Genomic DNA, 21738 nt, shown 5'->3' with positions numbered 1-21738 from the left:
TCTCTGCATTACTTCTACTGGCTATGAAAGCTGATAAGGCAGGATTTCCTTTATGTGTAAGAGATCAAGTTTTTCAAATCATTCACTTATATAAAAACTCATTGATCTGTGCATTGTACAGAAGGAAACACATAACTGTCCATGCGAGAACACAGCTTCATCTATTATCATATTCAGAAGACAGCATTTTCTCTATATGTAATGGAGAAAGAATGACTGTCTAACCTGGTCAAGAGAACCTCCTGGGAAGAGATGATGCTGTGTTGTATCTTATAGGAGAATTAGGAGTTAACTAGATCAAAAAAGAAACTGGTAAGGGTGGGATCACTCTAGCTTAGAGAACAGCATATGCTAACACATAGTAACCAGAGAAGGCAATGGCACCCCACTCCAGTACTGTTGCCTAGAAAATCCCATGGACAGAGGAACCTGGTAGGCTGCAGTCCACGTGGTCGCTAAGAGTCGGACATGACTGAGCGACTTCACTTTCACTTTTCACTTTCATGCTTTGGAGAAGGAAATGGCAACCCACTTCAGTACTCTTGCCTGGAGAATCCCAGGGATCGGGGAGCCTGGTGGGCTACCATCTGTGGGGTTGCACAGAGTCAGACACGACTGAAGCCACTTAGCAGCAGCAGCAACACATAGTAACAAGGAGAGAGTATATCTTATTTAGGAAGTACACACTAAGGTTAAAGTTTGAGAAGGAACCTCACTGTGAGGAGAGCAGGAGGGAAGAGGGTTAGAAGGAGCTACATCTACAAAAGGCTCTGAAGTAGGAGAGAGTTTGTTGTGTTTCAGGAGCTGAAAGCAGAACAAAGTGACCAGAACTTAGTGACAGGAGGGAGAGTGGTGAGGTTGGAGAGGTGGGGAGAAGTCAAAGAATAGAGAGCTTCATAGACTATGGTGAGGAGTTTAAATTTCATTCTAAAAGTGATGAGAAACAGTTAGAGGGCATTAGTTAAAAAGATGAATGCTGTGGTCAACTTTGCATTTTAGGAAGATCCCTATTGGCAAAGTTAGAGAGGACACATTAGAAGAAATAGGCAAGAGTCAAGGAGAACTGTCAGGGAGCTATGTTGAGAGGAGAAAGAAAGAAAGTGAAGTCGCTCAGTCGTGTCCGACTCTTTGCAACCCCATGGGCTGCAGCCTGCCACACTCCTCCCTCCCTGGGATTTTCCAAGCAAGAGTACTGGAGTGGGTTACCATTTCCTTCTCCGGAGCATCTTCCTGACCCAGGGATCGGGAACCCGGGTCTCCCGCATTGTAGGCAGACACTTTACCATCTGAGCCACCAGAGAAGTCCTGTTTGGAGGAGAGCTGATAGAAAATCACAGCTGTGAGATGGGAGAGCAAGAGACTTGAAAGAGGTCTAAGAGGTGACTTATTCTCAGGGAAACAACCATAAGATTTCTGATTTGGGCAGCTTGTTAGATGGGTACAAAAGACAGATGGGGAGAATGATGAAAAATAATGTGCTTGATAATGTACATTTTGTGATTCAGATAACTTGGAGACATCTGTGTAACATTAATATGGATCTGGAAGGTAGGACCAAGGCCTGATGTAAAATTATCCATACATTCTTATGCTCTAGGCGGGGGTGAGGTCACCTAAGGATAGTGTACGATCTTTAACCTGTTTAGTGTCCCAAGATCCTTTGCAGTCACTAAAACAGTGGACCTCTGTCCTAGGAAACACTGCATCCACAACAAAATTTTACTAATTTGCATGGCATTTTTTTCTATCTCCTGAGGACCATGCATGGAAGACCTGGGTCAATGGTTATGAAATTTTAAAGCTAAAGAAAGTCTTAAACATCTCACTGAAAACACTCACAATTTCTATCTACAGAGTTTAGAAACAATCCACATTTTATAGCCCGAGAAGCACTGGCCTTGGGTCCACAGGCCTAAAGTTAAGAATCCTGCCTTACCATGACTCACCTGGTCAAAGAATCACAAGAGAAAAAGATCAACTTGGGTAGTTTCTTCCTTCTCTACCCTCTTCCCTCCTTCTCTCTTCGTTTTTCTCTCCACTCCTTTCTCTGTTAATCTGGGAAGCTATTCTGGAAGTTGTCAATTTGGCAATAAGCACAACAGTTCAGAATTTTAGCTCTTATGGAATCCTTCCTCTGATCATTGGAGACAACAATCATATAAATAATTAAAATATATAGTATGTCAAATGAGTTATAAATGTTTTGAGGAAAAATAGGGAAGGGGAATAGAGACCACAGTGGGTGAGTGTATGGTTCTGCAATTTTATTAGGGTGATCAAGAGAAGGAGCACTGAGAGGGTAGCATTTGGCCAGAGACCTGAAGGAGAGGAAAGAGTGAGCAATGCAGAGTCATAAAGTAAGAGTTTCAGGTTGGAAGGAAGAGCAACTCCAGAGCTGGCTGTATGGCTGGCCTGGAATTGTAGGAGATTATGTCAAGGAGCTACAGATTGTATAGTGTCTTGGTAGAGTTGGGCTCATTGCAGGGTTTTGAGAGAGGAGTGATTGCTATGTCTTAATTTGTAGGAAGAAATATCAGCTTCTTTACCTCTACCTCTTTAACTTGCATTACGTGGTTGAGGTCAGTATGTTAGCCAACTGCCTCCAGAAGCCACCTTGCCTACTGGGGAAGAACAAAAATGTACAACAGATCAACACAAAAGTCTGGGTGATCCAGAAGGAGCACAGTCTGCTGCACAGACGGACTGGTTGTGGATTGAGCAGCAACACTTGCTGGGCTATGGCATACTCAGAGCTGGGTATTCCCACCTGTAGCAGATTCTTCAAGCCCTTACTAGTTCAAAATAAAACAAACAAAAAACCTGGCCTAAAATGCAGTGAGGAGAGTCTGAGACAGACCTCTGGAAGTGAAAGGAGAAAATGGAATGCCCAGTAAATACTACATTTCGATTTTTACAGGATGGAGAATATGAAGATGCAGAGCATGATGAATATGTTGATGGTGATGAGAAGAACCAGATGAGAGAAAGAATTGCAAAAAAGTTAAAAAAGGACACAAGTGAGAATGTTAAGAGAGCTGGAGAGGGTGAAGTGGAGAAGAAGTCAATTAGCCGCAGGTGAGTCAAGCAGTTGAAATATCAGAGTTTCTGTCTTTTATACTTATTTAAGATTAAGATTGAGTCCTCTATTCAACTTTCTAAAATGTTGTTTTCATAGTGTTTGATATATATACCAGCTGTCTTAAATTAGACCACTCAGGCCTAAAAGAAAATAGACCAATTTTATTTACATCAATGGTCTTAAGAGTCAAATTCTGCTTTATTTCTCTTTGATCTCTTCTTTAAAAGCCTCTAAGGTTTTTTTTTTTTTCTTTTGAGGTAAGCAAAATATTAGCTATATGTGGAAGACTGTATTTGTTTAAAACAAACAAGATAAGTCATTATAAAAAACAAAAAGATGTCCTCAGATTTAAGGGAGTAAAATTTGTCAAAAATGGCTAAAAAGGGGGTGGGCCTGAAAATACTCTTAAATATTTTTTCAAGTCTGATTTATACTGTCTACCCCTCCTAACCTTGGTGGTATCATAAAATAAATCTCAACACATGTCTCATTTCAAAGACTTTTTAAATTTTGTGACAACATTTTATTCTCCTGAAATTCAGCTTAATTGAAAAGCTCTCCTTTATAATTCTGTTATTATAACTTTGTTACACATATAAAATAATATATCTTTAAAAAAATGGTAGTGTTTGTTTTCTTTGAATGACCTACAATTGGGGGTAAGATAGGTGTAACTCCCTGTAAACAACGTTGTTTTATTCTGTTATGTTTCTCAACCTCACACAGAAAAACTACAAATAAAAAACATTTTCATATTATCATCACTTAGATCTCTAAATTTTTTCTTTGTGTAACCAGAAAAGTACTTCCCTAGAAACTTCCACTGATAGTATAACCTTTTGCATTCAGAAATGGTACTTAGAAGTTGTATTTAAATATCTTTTTCTGGCGACATTCACCTGATGCTCAAGTAATCATTGTTGAATAATTTAATATAGTTGATTAACTTTGGGCCACTATTGGATGAAGATGTTAGCGATCATATATATGCTTATATAAGGCCCGTGGAGTTGACAGGCCTCTTATCAGCCCGAACTTTTAGTTAGATCATGAATAAAATCAAGAATCCTTTATTTCTTTCTCTGAGTAGGAGATGCATTTCCTGATTTTTCAGTTCCTTTCAGTCCAGTCGCTCAGTGATGTCCAACTCTTTGCAACCCCATAGCCTGCAGCACAATAGACTTCCCTGTCCATCACCAACACCTAGAGCTTGCTCAAATTTATGTCCATCCAGTCGGTGATGCCATCCGACTATCTCATCCTCTGTCATCCCCTTCTCCTCCTGCCTTCAGTCTTTTCCTAGCAGCAGGGTCTTTTCCAATCAGTCAGTTCTTCGCATCAGGTGGCCTAAGTACTGGAGCTTCAACTTCAGTATCAGTCCTTCCAATGAATATTCAGGACCTATTTCCTTTAGGACTGACTGGTTTGATCTCCTTGAAGTCCAAGGGACTCTCAAGAGTCTTCTCCAACACCACAGTTCAAAATCATCAGTTCTTTGATGCTCAGCTTTCTTTATGATCCAACTCTCACATCCAGCATGACTACTGGAAAAACCATACCTTTGACTAGACGGACCTTTGTTGGCAAAGTAATGTCTCTGCTTTTTAATATGCTGTCTAGATTAGTCATAGCTTTTCTTCCAGGAGCAAACTTCTTTTAATTTCATGGCTACAGTCACCATCTGCAGTGATTTTGGAGCCCAAGAAAAGAAAGTCTCACTGTTTCCATTCTTTCCCCATCTATTTGCCTTGACGTGATGGGACTGGATGCCATGATCTTTGTTTTTTGTGTTTTTGTTTTTTTTTTTACTTTATTTTACTTTGCAATACTGTATTGGTTTTGCCATACATTGACATGAATCCGCCATGGGTGTACATGAGTTGCTAATCCTGAACCCCCCTCCCACCTTCCACCCCATATCATCTCTCTGGATCATCCCTGTGCACCAGCCCCAAGCCTCCTGTATCCTGTATCAAACATAAACTGGCGATTCATTTCTTACATGATAGTATACATGTTACAATGCCATTCTCCCAAATCATCCCACCCTCTCCCTCTCCCACAGAGTCCAAAAGTCCATTGTATACATCTGTGTCTATTTTGCTGTCTCACATACAAGGTTATCATTACCATCTTTCTAAATTCCATATATATGTGTTAGTATACTGTATTGGTGTTTTTCTTTCTGGCTTACTTCACTCTGTATAATAGGCTCCAGTTTCATCCACCTCATTAGAACTGATTCAAATGTATTCTTTTTAATGGCTGAGTAATACTCTATTGTGTATATGTACAACAGCTTTCTTATCCTTTCATCTGCTGATGGACATCTAGGTTGTTTCCACGTCCTTGCTATTATAAACAGTGCTGTGAAGAACATTGGGGTACACGTGTCTCTTTCAGTTCTGGTTTCCTCTGTGTGTATGCCCAGCAGTGGGATTGCTGGGTCATAGGCAGTTCTGGTTGCAATTTTTTAAGAAATCTCCACACTGTTCTCTATAGTGGCTGTACTAGTTTGCATTCCCACCAACAGTGTAAGAGGGTTCCCTTTTCTCCACAGCCTCTCCAGCATTTATTGCTTGTAGACTTTTGGATCACAGCCATTCTGACTGGTGTGAAATGGTACCTCATTGTGGTTTTGATTTGCATTTCTCTGATAATGAGTGATGTTGAGCATCTTTTCATGGGTTTGTTAGCCATCCGTATGTCTTCTTTGGAGAAATGTCTATTTAGTTCTTTGGCCCATTTTTTGATTGGGTCATTTATTTTTCTGGAATTGAGCTGCATAAGCTGCTTGTATAATTTTGAGATTAGTTGTCAGCTGCTTTATTTGCTATTATTTTCTCCCATTCCCAAGGCTGTCTTTTCACCTTGCTTATAGTTTCCTTTGTTGTGCAGAAGCTTTTAATTTTAATTAGATCCCATTTGTTTATTTTTGCTTTTATTTCCAGTATTCTGGGGGTGAATCATAGAGGATCCTGCTGTGATTTATGTCGGAGAGTGTTTTGCCTATGTTCTCCTCTAGGAGTTTTATAGTTTTTGGTCTTACGTTTAGATCTTTAATCCATTTTGAGCTTATTTTTGTGTATGGTGTTAGAAAGTGATCTACTTTCATTCTTTTACAAGTGGTTGACCAGTTTTCCCAGCACCACTTGTTAAAAGAGATTGTCTTTAATCCATTGTATATTCTTGCCTCCTTTGTCAAAGATAAGGTGTCCATAGGTGCATGGATTTATCTCTGGGCTTTCTATTTTGTTCCATTGATCTATATTTCTGTCTTTGTGCCAGTACCATACTGTCTTAATGACTGTGGCTTTGTAGTAGAGCCTGAAGTCAGGCAGGTTGATTCCTCCAGTTCGATTCTTCTTTCTCAAGATTGCTTGGCTATTTGAGGTTTTTTGTATTTCCATACAAATTGTGAAATTGTTTGTTCCAGCTCTGAAAAATACCGCTGGTAGCTTGATAGGGATTGCATTGAATCTGTAGATTGCTTTGGGTAGTATACTCATTTTCACTATATTGATTCTTCTGATCCATGAACATGGTATATTTCTCCATCTATTAGTGTCCTCTTTGATTTCTTTAACCAGTGTTTTATAGTTTTCCATATATAGGTCTTTAGTTTCTTTAGGTAAATATATTCCTAAGGATTTTATTCTTTTCGTTGCAATGGTGAATGGAATTGTTTCCTTAATTTCTTTTTCTACTTTCTCATTATTAGTGTATAGGAATGCAAAGGATTTCTGTGTGTTGATTTTATATCCTGCAACTTTACTATATTCATTGATTAGCTCTAGTAATTTTCTGGTGGAGTCTTTAGGGTTTTCTATGTAAAGGATCATGTCATCTGCAAACAGTGAGAGTTTCTTCTTTTCCAGTTTGGATTCCTTTTATTTCTTTTTCTGCTGTGATTGCTATGGCCAAAACTTCCAGAACTATATTGAATAGTAGCGGTGAAAGTGGGCACCCTTGTCTTTTTCCTGACTTTAGGGGAAATGCTTTCAATTTTTCACCATTGAGGATAATGTTTGCTGTGGGTTTGTCATATATAGCTTTTATTATGTTGAGGTATGTTCCTTCTATTCCTGCTTTCTGGAGAGTTTTTATCATAAATGGATGTTGAGTTTTGTCAAAGGCCTTCTCTGCATCTATTGAGATAATCATATGGCTTTTATTTTTCAATTTGTTATTGTGGTGAATTACATTGATTGATTTGTAGATATTGAAGAATCCTTGCATCCCTGGGATAAAGCCCACTTAGTCATGGTGTATGATCTTTTTAATGTGTTGTTGGATTCTGATTGCTAGAATTTTGTCAAGGATTTTTGCATCCATGTTCATCAGTGATATTGGCCTGTAGTTTTCTTTTTTTGTGGCATCTTGTCAGGTTTTGGTATTAGGGTGATGGTGGTCTTATAGAATGAGTTTGGAAGTTTACCTTCCTCTGCAATTTTCTGGAAGAGTTTGAGTAGGATAGGTGTTAGCTCTTCTCTAAATTTTTGGTAAAATTCAGCTGTGAAGCCGTCTGGACCTGGGCTTTTGTTTGCTGGAAGATTTCTGATTACAGTTTCAATTTCCGTGCTTGTGATGGGTCTGTTAAGATTTTCTATTTCTACCTGGTTCAGTTTTGGAAAGTTGCACTTTTCTAAGATTTTGTCCATTTCTTCCACGTTGTCCATTTTATCGGCATATGGTTGCTGATAGTAATCTTTTATGATCCTTTGTATTTCTGTGTTGTCTGTTGTGATCTCTCCATTTTAATTTCTAATTTTATTGAATTGATTTTTCTCCCTTTGTTTCTTGATGAGTCTGGCTAATGGTTTGTCAATTCTATTTATCCTTTCAAAGAACCAGCTTTTGGCTTTGTTGATTTTTGCTATGGTCTCTTTTGTTTCTTTTGCAGTTATTTCTTCCCTAATTTTTCAGATTTCTTTCCTGCTACTAACTCGGGGGTTCTCCATTTCTTCCTTTTCTAGTTGCTGTAGGTGTAGAGTTAGGTTATTTATTTGGCTCTTTTCTTGTTTCTTGAGGTATGCCTGTATTGCTATGAACTTTCCTCTTAGCACTGCTTTTATAGTGTCCCACAGGTTTTGGGTTGTTGTGTTTTCATTTTCGTTCATTTCTATGCATATTTTGATTTCTTCTGTGATTTGTTGGTTATTCAGAAGCATGTTGTTCAGCCTCCATATGTTGGAATTTTTAATAGTTTTTCTCCTGTAATTGAGATCTAATCTTTCTGCATTATGGTCAGAAAAGATGCTTGGAATGATTTCAATTTTTTTAAATTTATCAAGGTTAGATTTATGGCCCAGGATGTGATCTTCTGGAGAAGGTTCCGTGAGCACTTCAGAAAAAGGTGAAATTCATTGTTTTGGGGAGAAATGTCCTATAGATATCAATTAGGTCTAACTGGTCTATTGTATCATTTAAAGTTTGCATTTCTTTGTTAATTTTCTGTTTAGTTGATCTGTCCATAGGTGTGAGGGTGGTATCAAAGTCTCCCACATTATTGTGTTATTGTTAATTTCCCCTTTCATACTTGTTAGCATTTGTCTTACATATTGTGGTGCTCCTATGTTGGGTGCATATATATTTATAATTGTTATGTCTTCTTCTTGGATTGATCCTTTGATCATTATGTAGTGGCCTTCTTTGTCTCTTTTCACAGCCTTTGTTTTAAAGTCTATAGTATCAGACATGAGTATTGCTATTCATGCTTTCTTTTGGTCTCTCTTTGCATGGAATATCTTTTTCCAGCCCTTCACTTTCAGTCTGTATGTGTCCCTTGTTTTGAGGTGGGTCTCTTGTAGGCAGCATATATAGGGGTCTTGTTTTTGTATCCATTCAGCCAGTCTTTGCCTTTTGGTTGGGGCATTCAACCCCTTTACATTTAAGGTAATTATTGATAAGTATGATCCCATTGCCATTTACTTTATTGTTTTGGGCTTGGGTTTATACACCCTTTTTGTGTTTCCTGTCTAGAGAATATCCTTTAGCATTTGTTGGAGAGCTGGTTTGGTGGTGCTGAGTTCTCTCAGCTTTTGCTTGTCTGTAAAGCTTTTGATTTCTCCTTCATATTTGAATGAGATCCTTGCTGGGTACAGTAATCTGGGCTGTAGGTTATTTTCTTTCATCACTTTAAGTATGCCTTGCATTCCCTCCTGGCCTGAAGAGTTTCTGTTGAAAGATCTGCAGTTATCCTTATGGGACTCCCCTTGTGTGTTATTTGTTGTTTTTCCCTTGCTGCTTTTAATATTTGTTCTTTGTGTTTGATCTTTGTTAATTTGATTAACATGTGTCTTGGGTTTATCCTGTTTGGAACTCTCTGGGTTTCTTGGACTTGGGTGATTATTTCCTTCCCCATTTTAGGGAAGTTTTCAACTATTATCCCCTCAAGTATTTTCTCATGGTCTTTCTTTTTGTCTTCTTCTTCTGGGACTCCTATAACTCGAATGTTGGAGCATTTCATATTGTTCTGGAGGTCTCTGAAATTGTCCTCATTTCTTTTAATTCGTTTTTCTTTTTTCCTCTCTGATTCACTTATTTCTACCATTCTATCTTCTATTTCACTAATCCTATCTTCTGCCTCCGTTATTCTACTATTTGTTGCCTCCAGAGTGTTTCTGATCTCATTTATTGCATTATTCATTATACATTTACTCTTTTTTATTTCTTCTAGGTCCTTGTTAAACCTTTCTTGCATCTTCTCAATCCTTGTCACCAGGCTATTTGTCTGTGATTCCATTTTTATTTCAAGATTTTGGATCATTTTCACTATGATTATTTGGAATTCTTTATCAAGTAGATTCCCTATCTCTTCCTCTTTTGCTTGGTTTGGTGGGCATTTATCCTGTTCCTTTACCTGCTGGGTATTCCTCTGTCTCTTCATCTTGTTTATATTGCTGCGTTTGGGGTGGCCTTTCTGTATTCTGGCAGTTGTGGAGTTCTCTTTATTATGGAATTTCCTTGCTGTGGGTGGGGTTGTATCAGTGGCTTGTCAATGTTCCTTGGTTAGGGAAGCTTGTGTCGGTGTTCTGGTGGGTGGAGCTGGATTTCTTCTCTCTGGAGTGCAATGAAGTGCCCAGTAATGAGTTATGAGATGTCAATGGTTTTGGAGTAACTTTGAGCTACCTGTATATTGAAGCTCAGGGCTGTGTTCCTGTGTTGCTGGAGACTTTGCCTGATATGTCTTGCTCTGGAACTTGCTGGCCCTTGGATGGTGCTTGGTTTCAGTGTAGGTATGGAGGTGTTTGATGAGCTCCTATCGATTAATGTTCCCTGGAGTCAGGAGTTCTCTGATGTTCTCAGGATTTGGACTTAAGCCTCCTGCTCCTGGTTTTCAGTTTTATTTTTACAGTAGCCTCAAGACTTCTCCATCTATACAGCACCGATGATAAAACATCTAGGTTAGAGATGAAAAGTTTCTCCGCATTGAGGGACACCCAGAGAGGTTCAGTGAGTTACATGGAGAAGAGAAGAGGGAGGGGGTAGTTAGAGGTGACTGGAATGAGATGAGGTGGGATCGAAAGAGGAGAGAGCCAGCTAGCCAGTAGTCACTTCCTTATGTGCGCTCCACAGTCTGGACTGCTCAGAGATGTTCACGGATTTATACAAGGAAGAGGAGAGGGAGGAAGTAGACATAGGTGGCCAGGAAGAAATGAAAAGGAGAGATACAGATCCAGCCAGTAACCAGTTCCCTAAGTGTTCTCTATCGTCTGGAACACACAGAGATTCACAGAGTTGGGTAGAGAAGAGAAGGGGGAGGGAGGAGACAGAGACAACCTGGTGGAGAAAAAGGAGATTCCAAAGGAGGAGTGAGTGGTCAAGCCAGTAATCTCGCTCTCAGGTAAAATTGGATACTGAAGATTGGGTTTTTAAATGTACAAAATTGTCAACAAATACCAAAAAGCAAAGATTAAAAATCTAGAGTAGAGGTTGGATTTTCAAAAATAGAATATTAAAGAAAAGAAGAAGTAGAAGAAAAACAAAGTCACAAGAATTATTAAAAAACAACAACCACAAAAAAATATATATGGCATTTGCTTTAAAAATAGGGTATTTTTTTAAGTAATAGGTCATAAAAATAAAAATTAAAGGAGAAATAGAGGACTTAAAAATTTTAAAAAGTTAAATAAAAAAGATAAAAGAAGAAAAAACAATCAAACAGCAACATCAAAAAAAAAAAAGAATGATCGTAAAAATAGTAAAGATGTATCTCGGACTTTCTCTGGTGTTGTGGGCAGTGTGGGGTCACTTCCAAGGCGGTTCCCTCTGTTGAGCTTCTTCTGTTTGCTGGTTTCTTCAGTGTCTGATTTCCGCCCTGACACAAGGGTGGCGGTGGTGGACACTTTTTTTAAGCTCACTTGTTCAGTCGCGCTGTGGGGAGGGAGGGATGCTGCAAACAAATAACACTGGCATGTGCTCACAGTGTCTCAGCCACACATGCTCACGGTGCACACCGCTCAGGCTCTACGTTGCTCTGCAGGGAACCGTCTGGGGCCAGCCCTAGGCTGCATGCACCTCCCCGGTCTAAGCTGCTCAGGCTCAGCACTCAGGTAGCCCTCAGAGGTGCAGATTCGGTTGGGCCTGCGTTTTCTTCCCTTCCCAGGTCTGAGTAGCTCAGGTGTTTGGTGAGCGCGATCACTGCGACTTACCACCTTTCCCGTCCCTGCTGCTCAGCTTTCTGGGTGTACTGCTGGCGCCCCTTCTGAGGCAGATGGTGACTGTCCAGAACCCCAAGAAGTCTTAGCAAGGAAGCCTGCTTGCAGTTTGGTAGGAAATGTCTCTCCAGGGCTGCGATTGCCCCCTTCCAGCCCTTATGGCTCTGGCTGCCTGTCACCGGAGGGGTATGGTTTGCAGCCGGCTATTTCTGTTCCGTCCTTTGTTCTGTGTGTGGTCCTGGTGGTTTCTTATTTTAGAGCTTTTCGCGTGGTAGCTATCCCACCGTGTGGTATGCTAGCCCAAGTTAGTTCACTCTGGTTACACTCGGGGCATTCTGGCCCGATTCTTAAAAAGCACTGCAGCCCGCACCTCCCTGCCCAGCCCCCACTTGCTAGTGGCGGATGCGGGCGTCTGCCCTGCTTCTCCGCTGGGGGAGTTACCGTTGGGCTGGTAATCTGTTGGTTTTAATTATTTATTTATGTTTCTTCCCTGTTATGTTGCCCTCTGTGCTTCCAAGGCTTGCCACAGACTCGGCAGTGAGAGTGTTTCCTGATGTTTGGAAACTTCTCTCTTTTTAAGACTCCCTTCCTGGGACCTGACTCCCTTCCTGGGACGGAGCTCCCTCCCTACCTCCTTTGTCTCTTTTTTTGTCTTTTATATTGTTTCCTACCTGTTTTTGAAGACAATGATCTGCTCTCTGGGTGCCTGATGTCCTAAATTTACTCAGCATTGAAATGTTCTTTTGATGAATTTGTGAGGGAGAAAGTGGTCTCCCCGTCCTATTCCTCCACCATCTTCGAGCTTTGTTTTTTGAATGTTGAGATTTAAGCCAGCTTTTTCACTCTCCTCTTTCACTTTCATCAAGAGGCTCTTTAGTTCTTCTTCACTTTCTGCCATAAGGGTGGTGTCATCTGCATATCTGAGGTTATTGATATTTCTCCCAGCAGTCTTGATTCCAGCTTGTGCTTCATCCAGCCCAGCATTTCTCATGATGTACTCTGCATATAAGTTAAATAAGCAGGGTGACAACATACAGCCTTGAGGTACTCATTTCCCAATTTGGAACCAGTTCGTTCTTCCATGTCCAGTTCTAACTGTTGCTTCTTGATCTGCATACAGATTTTTCAGGAGGCAGGTAAGGTGCTCTGGTACTCATATCTGTTTAAGAATTTTCCACAGTTTATTTTGATCCACAATCAAAAGCTTTAGCATAGCTAATGAATCAAAAGTAGATGTTTTTTAGGAACTCTCTTGCTTTTTCTGTGATCTAGTGGATGTTGGCAATTTGATCTCTGGTTCCTCTGCCTTTTCTAAATCCAGCTTGAACATCTGGAAGTTCTCAGTTCACATATTGTTGAAGCTAGTTCTCCACTAGCTTGGAGAACTTTGAGCATTACTTTGCTAGCGTGTGAGATGAGTGCAATTGTGTGGTAGTTTGAGCATTCTTCGGCATTGTCTTTCTTAGGGATTGGAATGAAAATTGACCTTTTCCTGTCCTGTTGCCACTGCTGAGTTTTGCAAATTTGCTGGCATATTGAGTGCAGCACTTTCACAGCATCATCTTTTAGGATTTGAAATAGCTCCACTGGAATTCCATCACCTCCACTATCTTTGTTCATAGTGATGCTTCCTAAGGCTCTCTTTGCACTCCAGGATGACTGGCTCTAGGTGAGTGATCACACCATTGTGATTATCTGAGTCATGAAGATCTTTTTTGTATAGTTTTTCTGTGTATTCGTGCCACCTCTTCTTAATATTTTCTGCTTCTGTTAGGTCCATCCCATTTCTGTCCTTTATTGCACCCGTCTTTGCATGAAATGTTCCCTTGGTATCTTTCATTTTCTTGAAGAGATCTCTAGTCTTTCCCATTCTATTGTTTTTCTTTATTTTTTTGCATTGATCACTTAGGAAGGCTGTCTTAACTCTCCCTGCTATTCATTGGAACTCTGCATTCACATGGCTGTATCTTTCCTTTTCTCTTTTGCCTTTTGTTTCTCTTCTCAGCTATTTGTAAGGCCTTCTCAGACAACTTTGCCTTTTTGCATTTCTTTTTCTTTAGGAGGCTTTGATCACGGCCTCCTGTACAGTGTTATGAACCTCCATCCATAGTTCTTTAGGCACTCTGTTGATCAGATCTAATCCCTTGAATCTATTTCTCACTTCCACTGTATAATCATAAGGGATTTGATTTAGGTCATACCTGGGGGTCTAGTGGTTTTCCCTACTTTCTTCAACTTAAGTTTGAATTTTGCAATTTAAGTCTGATTTCTATAAGATTAGCTTTCTAATGTGACAAAAAATACATTGAGTTTTTAATAGGTGAACCAAATATTTGTTCATGTAAGTCCTTTTTAAGTCCTCAACTCTGTTTTGTTGGCCTTAATACAACTTTAAATACTTACATACCCTATAATTAATATAACTTAAAGTTTAACTAAGTTGAATTTTCTGTAAGAATATATAAAACTTGGTAAAACTTGCCATAGGAAGTACAAAACATCTAGTTATAACTGTTCTTCTCTTCCTCCAGGTTTTTAGTATTCACATCTTCCTTTCTCCCTCTTTCATCCTCCGTCTCCTACCCTACAAAGAGAAATTAAAGAAAAAGAGGTCAGGACAAAGTACAGAATTTCAGAGAGAAAATAGTTTTTCTCTCTTGTCTCGAAACGTCCATGATTGTCTCATGACCACTTATTTTGAGTGGAAGAAAATTTCAAAATCATTAGAGGTTTTGGTCAGCTAAACCAGCTTCACTATAGTTTGTCTCAAGTTAATTTTATGTTAAAAGAAAAAGAAACTTCTAAGAGTCTTTAAAAATTGTAATGTGGTTTAAAAAAAAGGATAATTGTATTTATTAATAAAAGAAAATCACTGCTCAGCCTAAGTTAAATTACAATGGGTATAGATAGTTGCCAGCCCTGTAGGATGTCAATGTGAAATCATTATCTATTCAAAAAGCAATTCTTTTGGTATATACAAACTTTTCACCTGGATGTGTTTGAAGTACTCTATTATCCTTCAGTTGTTTTCTGATTTGAGCAGTATGATCAAGGACTAGACTAGCCTTGGTCAACTTTTTATGCTAGAGCCATTCAAAGTGTGATTTTACTGAAAATCTGTGGTAAAGAACCATCTGGACTCTGTTAAAGCTGTTTATCACTTTGGATGGTAAACCTACAAGCAGGTTTCTTAAGTACTTAATATTTAAGTTGGGGAATGATATTTCATAATATAATTTTTAGCAGATTTACAGAGTGGAATATTTTCCTAATTGTTCTGCTGAAAAATACTTAGGGGTTCAAGAGGGGAAAAAAATGCAAAGCTCTTATTGCCTTCTCTCCTTTCTTTTCTTTCATGTGCTTATTCTGACTTGAGGATCTCTGTCTCTTGCTTCCTTCCTTTCCTCAGTGTATAGTCTCACTCTTTCTTATCCAGTCCACTTTCTCTAAGCCTCTGCCTTGACTACTGAATGCTGCTAAACAGAACCACACAGCCAGGGGCAAGTCCAGCCTCAGCTGTGCCTCCAGTGCATCGTCACTACCCAGTGCCTGGTGCTCCCCTTCAACCTCAGGTTCGCTCTCTCTCAGCAGATCACCTGACTTTCTGCTCTATGGAACAGGAGTACCTTCTTCAACTCGTATTCTTTTCCTGTCTATTCACATCAATTCTTATCTCCTCCTCTTCTACTGTAAAGGTAGGAATCCCTCTACCCACTGAAAATGATTCCATCCTCTTTTTTTTGTTTTTAGTTTTCTCTCTCACTCTTGCCTTCCTTCAACTTGTGGATAGACTTCAGGAGTGGAAAAAAGAAAACCACTTAATTTTATTTCCTGTCCCCACCACCTTAGTTCCCATTTATTTCTAAATACACATCATTCAGCTTTTCCTTCATCACTCTCCTGAAACTACTCTCCCTAAGGCCGTGTATTTGACACATCTAGTGACTGCTTTCCAGTTTTTCTTTTTCCTAGTGTCTGTGTTGTGGAATTTGGCATTTTTTTGCTTTTTCCCTCTTAAAAACCATCCTCCTCACAAACTTGCCACTTAAATTGTGTTTCACTTGGGATCTTTATAGAAATGCCAAGTTTCAAGCCCCACCTCACACTTTTAAATCAGAATTTGCATTTTAATAGAGTCCCCAGGTGATTTGTATATTCAAGTTTGAGAAGCACTCCTCTGGAATAGTAATTTTTACCTCCTGTGCCACTGGACTAGTTCAAGTTTGTATCATATTAGCTCTAAGGTCAGCAATTTCCAACTCCCCAGGGTGTTTCCCAGGGTATTCCTATAGCATCTTTCTCATGCTTCTGTGATAGTATGACATCAGGTTTTTATATATATATATTTCTTCTTTGTGTGGCCTTATACTGTAATTTTCTTGAAGGCAGAGATTATGTCCATTTATCTGTGGTCAAATAATCATAAGTACACAAATATTTATGTAAATAAATGAATAACAAAAAAGAATGAATCCTTCATTGACAAATCATTTCTGTAGATCTTGTAAGTGACTTACTTGTATTTATCACTTGAAATTTATTGGTTTGCCTTCTACCCATTGCCTGGAGTGAATTCCTTCAGAGATCATCTTATTTATCTTTAGGTCCTCTGAGTCTTATGTGATAAGTGTATGGTAATTAGTCATTAAAGTTTGTGTAATGAGTGGGTGAATGAATGATTTGTGATTCATTAGGGGAGCGGTTTTTACCTCCTGACTCCACATTAGATTCACTGGAAACATGTTAAAAAGAAAAACTATTGATACCCAGATCCCACTCCCAAAGATTCTGAATGATTTAGTCTGAAGTGAAGTCTAGGCATATCCTTTTTTAACATTTTAACTTTCAATTCAAATATAATAAACATACAGAATTTATCTGTATGAACTATATTTCATAGTGCACGTATTGTTGAATTTTTACAAGCCAAATACACCCCTATACCCATCGCCCAGTTCAAGAAACAAAATTGCCATTACCCACAGGTCTCCCTCTTGCCCTTTTCTGGTTATTTCTTCCTTTATCCCCTAACAGTAACTACTTTTCTAACTTCTGAGAATATAACATTAATTTACACAATAATACTTTGTAAAATCTGTCCATATATTCTAGTGTGCAGTTAGGGTTAAGAACCATAATCCCCACCAAGTACTAGACTTAAAAAAAAAAAAGTTGCATCACCTCCAAGTCTTTTTTGCAGTCTGACAGAGACAAAATATTAATATCAATGGAACTCAATTTAATCTCTGAAAAAGTAAAAGGGTCAGTATAGTGGGAAGTCATTTTAGAAGAAACAGAATGATACTGAGTTTTCCTAATGTTTTTCAAGATCTGTGCTGTTAAAAACCCAAATCAGTATCTCAGTCTTTTCCATATATTTGAATCACCTGAGGAAACCCCCACCCCACCCCGCTGCGATCAAGACAGTCAAAATGTTTGGACCATGAGAAGTTTTAGAAAGCACAGGTTATTCTAATGTGCACTCAAGGTTAACTGAAAGGCATTGCAGCCTGTCTTTTGCAAAGTCCTGTTTTTAAATTTTTTCTAAAAAATCCTTTTGTTGCCTGTAGGTGGAGCTCAGCTGCTGCAAGTTAGTCATATAAACCAAGCTGAGTTGTCTGCTCTACTTCTTTTTTCGCATATGTGTATAGATTTATAATAAATGACTAAACAGTAAAGTCAGATGTAACAAGCAGACTGGATAGTCAGAAATCAGTGGTCTGTTGTGCTGATTACAGTCATCATGGAAATCCTTTCTTTTATAGTGTAATTTCTATCATCTCTAATTTTATTGTGTTTACTCTTACTTCTATATTATTTTCATCAAATTAAAATATAAATCAAAGAAATCTTGACACGTACCCTGAAATCGCCATCATTAGTTTCTGTAGTAGTTGTTCAAGGTTAACTGGAGCAATGTTAGTTTTGGTGTTTGCAGAGGTTCTTGTTTGGTCAGCTGTGTTATGTCACATTAAGTCAACTGTGGCACTATTCCTTTTTTATAAAAACAGTTCTCTTATTTGGTAAAGTCAAGTTAATTTGTGTTCTATTCATAAGCTGTGTTAGGTTAACTGAATATGAACTATCTTATCTGATAGTATCAAAAATTTAGATATAAATATCGAAATTGAGTTTGAAACCTGATGAGTTGAACTTTAAATTATGAAACAAGGGATAATACAGTCAGAAATACCTCCTTTGGCTTGGGTGAACACCCAAATGAGCTATTGCTAATTTTAGCCTTACACTGTAAGTCTCCTTTTGTTGAATTTGAAATATGGGACCACATTTTCTTATGGCACTTTGAATACTTTTATTTCCTCAATATTTCTAGCCTTCTGAAAAATATTAATAAGTTTTCCCTGAGCCTTAGGGAATTTTTTGAGTCTTAATATACTTTGTATTCTGTTTCTCTTAGTTTGTGATCAAACTTGAGGAAGTACATAGCTGTCTCCAGTACTTAAGTTTAGTTTACTTTAGCGAATTCAAAAAGATAGTGTCATATTTAAGTTTCAAAAATTTTAAAGATAATGCACATTTAAAAATGATAGTACAAAATTTAAAAGATAATACAGTAACAAAGATTGAAGTCCAGAGACATTCTAACCATCCTATGTAAATCATTAAAACCATGATCTCTAAGAAGTCCCCCTGCTGCTCTCAGAACTTTTATAAGCGAGAAATGAAATTAACCAGTTAGAGCGTTTCTGCTTCTTTTCACCTTCTGTTGCCCCAAGATATTGTACTGAAGCAGAGAGTAAAAAAAGAAAGAAATGTACGATCTATATACTGGATAAGTGGTCTCTGAAAATTTGCAAGTGTTATTTCTTTGGTATGGAGTAGTAGTGGTTTAAATACTGTATTTTCGTAAAATATTTGGGTTTAACATCAGATGTTAAGTTTTGGAGCGGTCTGGTAGCAGCTAGTTTGCATACTAACTTTTACTAGAACTTGACTTTTCTTTTTTGTATGTTCTTTCTTAATCTATCTTTCTATTCTCTTATTGTCAGTTACTGTGCAAGAACTGCTATATGCCAGACAGTGCCAGGCCCCAGGAACATGAAAACAAAGGAGAAATGGTTTCTGCCCACAGATGTTCACAACTGTAGCACAAGAGTAAGAATTATAAACAGTTAATTACAATTCAGTATGACATGTGCTGTAATGGAAGTGCATGTGAAATATTATAGATGTTAAGTAGGCAATGTATATTTCAGGAAAAGATTAAAATACCAGGTTTAAAAAGGATTGAATGTATAATTGCCTTTTTTGTAGATCAAGAATAGTAAAATACAGTAATCTCATAAGTTCCACCCAAATCCTAGTAAGATAGGCCATTTTTTGGAACCACTATCTAAAAGAAATAACATTTAGCATTGTCAAATCATCTAGTGTTGTATAATCTCCTTATGTAGACTAGATGGTTTATCATATTGTCTTTACCTGTAATTTTTAAAATTATGAAATAGTTATAAACTATACCATTATTTGACTTTTCTGGTGAGCTTCCAGTTTTCTTCTTTTTGGGTATTTATAGCAAGAATTTGGATAAAACTGTTTCTTGGGCAGTTAGAAATAAAATACCACTTTAAAATGCCCAGTTAGTTTATTGATAACCTTAATCCATATCCAAAGAATCACTTTCAAAATAAAACCAAAAAAGTCCTTGAACTTCAGTTATACACTTCAGAAATACAACCACCCTACCATTTTTACAGTTAGGTTTTATATGACAGAAAGAAAACAGGGAAGTGTACATATGGGGGGAGATTCTCCTGTCAAAATAGAGAAGAAGTAATTGCATCTCTTTAGACTGTATTGTGGAGAAGGCAATGGCACCCCACTCCAGTACTCTTGCCTGGAAAATCCCATGGATGGAGGAGCCTGGTAGGCTGTAGTCCATAGGGTTGCGAAGAGTCGGACACGACTGAGCGACTTCACTTTCACTTTTCACTTTCATGCATTGGAGAAGGAAATGGCATCCCACTCCAGCATTCTTGCCTGGAGAATCCTAGGGATGGCGGAGCTTGGAAAATCCCAGGGACTGCGGAGCCTGGAGAATCCTGGGGATGGTGGAGCCTGGTGGGCTGCCATCTATGGGGTCGCACAGAGTCGGACATGACTGTAGTGACTTAGCAGCAGCAATAGCAGCAGCAGAATATATTGATTTGTATTACCCTTGAGAGTTACATTCTATTGATCTTGTGGTATCAATTGTTTATAGGCAGTGGAATTATACATTTGAAATGTAGCATTGAGATTATGTGCGGGAAAACATTCTTTTAAGTTATCCAGCATTTGAGGAAATGTTCAGTGTTGTCACACTGAAGAATTTTTAAACATTCATTGCTTTCCTACCTTCCTTATCAGGACTTTGTGGATTCACCTGTAAATGAAGTTGGCAAGAGTAGTTTGGTTAAATACAGAAGAGAATAGCCACCCAAGATGCCAAGTTCTTGTTTAGCACAAAGTTAAAAGCACATGTAGTTACACAAGGACTTGAGGAAGATTTATCATTATTGATTTTATTCACTCTGACTTTACCCTTTCTCTCTGTTTCCTTCTGTAACCATTCAGGGTGTGTTATCCACTTTCAGACATCACTTAACTTTAATACTTTGAGTTCCTCTAGTCCAGGCACTGTGCTTGGTCCCAGGGTGCTCAGATGAGAAAGGCTCAGCCCCTTCTCAAGCTGCTGAGTTTCTAGTAAAGGGAGATAATTAGATAAGCCAATAAGGGCTGTGAAGTTTTCACAGCCAGAGATTTGTTCTCTTATTCCACAAGTGTTTATTGTTCTACGGTGTGACCAGGCAATAAATTATGCCAACTCAGTTTATTTCTCTAATTTAATCCTGAGAACAAAGCTGCGAGTAACATTATGATTCTTATTTTACAAAGGAAAAAAAAATTGTACTTGAAGAGGTTAAGTGACTTGTGGCCAAAAAGTGGCAAAACCTGTACCTGAACCTGCAGTGGTTTGATACCTTCAGGGAGCCTAGAGAGGGGTTGGCTAGGGTTGACTCCTGTGTTTCCAGCTGAAGTGTGTCTCATGTGGTATGTTTCTGGCAAAATGGCAACATCGTTTTAGGAATATGTATTACTCTGTATAAATGTAGGGAGTGGATTAGAGGAAGGAGATTGAAGCAGGAAGGCAAATTAGTAGATTATTACTTTAGTGCAAGGGAAAGGTAGTAAGAGGCTAATTAAGATAGTATCTGTGAGGATAGATACAAGAGACATTAAGGAGTAATAGATTGGATGTAGGCGACTTAGAGGAAAAAGATATATTCCAGATGATTGTTTTCTGGCTTGGATAATTGGCTAAGTAGTGTGATAAGAATTGAGACGGGAACCCTGGATGTTCCTATTGCTTCTCTCCTGTTAGTCCTTTCTGTTATACATTGATGTCTCAACACGTAAACATACATACTGAATTGTTTCTTATTTAATTGCTCCCCCTGGTGGCTCAGACGGTAAAGAATCTGCCTGCATGCAGCAGACCCAGATTCGATCTCTGGGTCTAGAAGATCCCCTGGAGAAGGGGACAGCAACCCACTCCAGTATTGTTGCCTGGAGAATTCCATGCACAGGGGAGCCTTGTGGGCTACAGTCCAAAGGGTAGCAAAGAACTGGACACAAATGAAGCAACTTTCACTTTCACCTTTTAAGTCAGTTGCAGAGCCAGAGACGACTGAGCAACCAAACAAAAATAAGTCAGTTTAGGTCAGGTTATGCTGTAGTAACAAACAATCCCCAAATCTCACTGGTTTAAAATTAATGTTTATTCCTTGCTCTAGCTACATCCTGGTGAGATCTGTACATCTGCTCCGTTATCATTTTCATTCAGGGACAGAGGATGAAGGAACAGCCTCTTTCTGAGAAGCATGGTAGAGGGAAAAGAGTGACAATGAATTATATGCTAGTTCTTAAAGCTTCTACCTAGAAGTGGCATATATCACTTCACCATTTTATTAGCCAGAGCGAGTGATATAGCCAAGC

General features: G+C 38.6%; 1 protein-coding gene across 1 annotated transcript in view; it reads left to right on the top strand.

Moving 5' to 3' along the window:
- The window catches only part of CWC27 (CWC27 spliceosome associated protein homolog), a 253969-nt gene that overhangs the window by 49151 nt on the left and 183080 nt on the right, over positions 1-21738 (top strand). The window contains exon 10 of the mRNA XM_005694639.3: positions 2918-3075. Coding sequence (XP_005694696.1) covers positions 2918-3075 — 158 coding nt within the window. The remainder of the gene's footprint in view (positions 1-2917; positions 3076-21738) is intronic.

The sequence above is a fragment of the Capra hircus genome, chromosome 20, assembly GCF_001704415.2.
Source record: "Capra hircus breed San Clemente chromosome 20, ASM170441v1, whole genome shotgun sequence".
Lineage (NCBI taxonomy): Eukaryota > Metazoa > Chordata > Mammalia > Artiodactyla > Bovidae > Capra > Capra hircus.
This window is presented reverse-complemented; position numbering and strand designations above follow the sequence as displayed.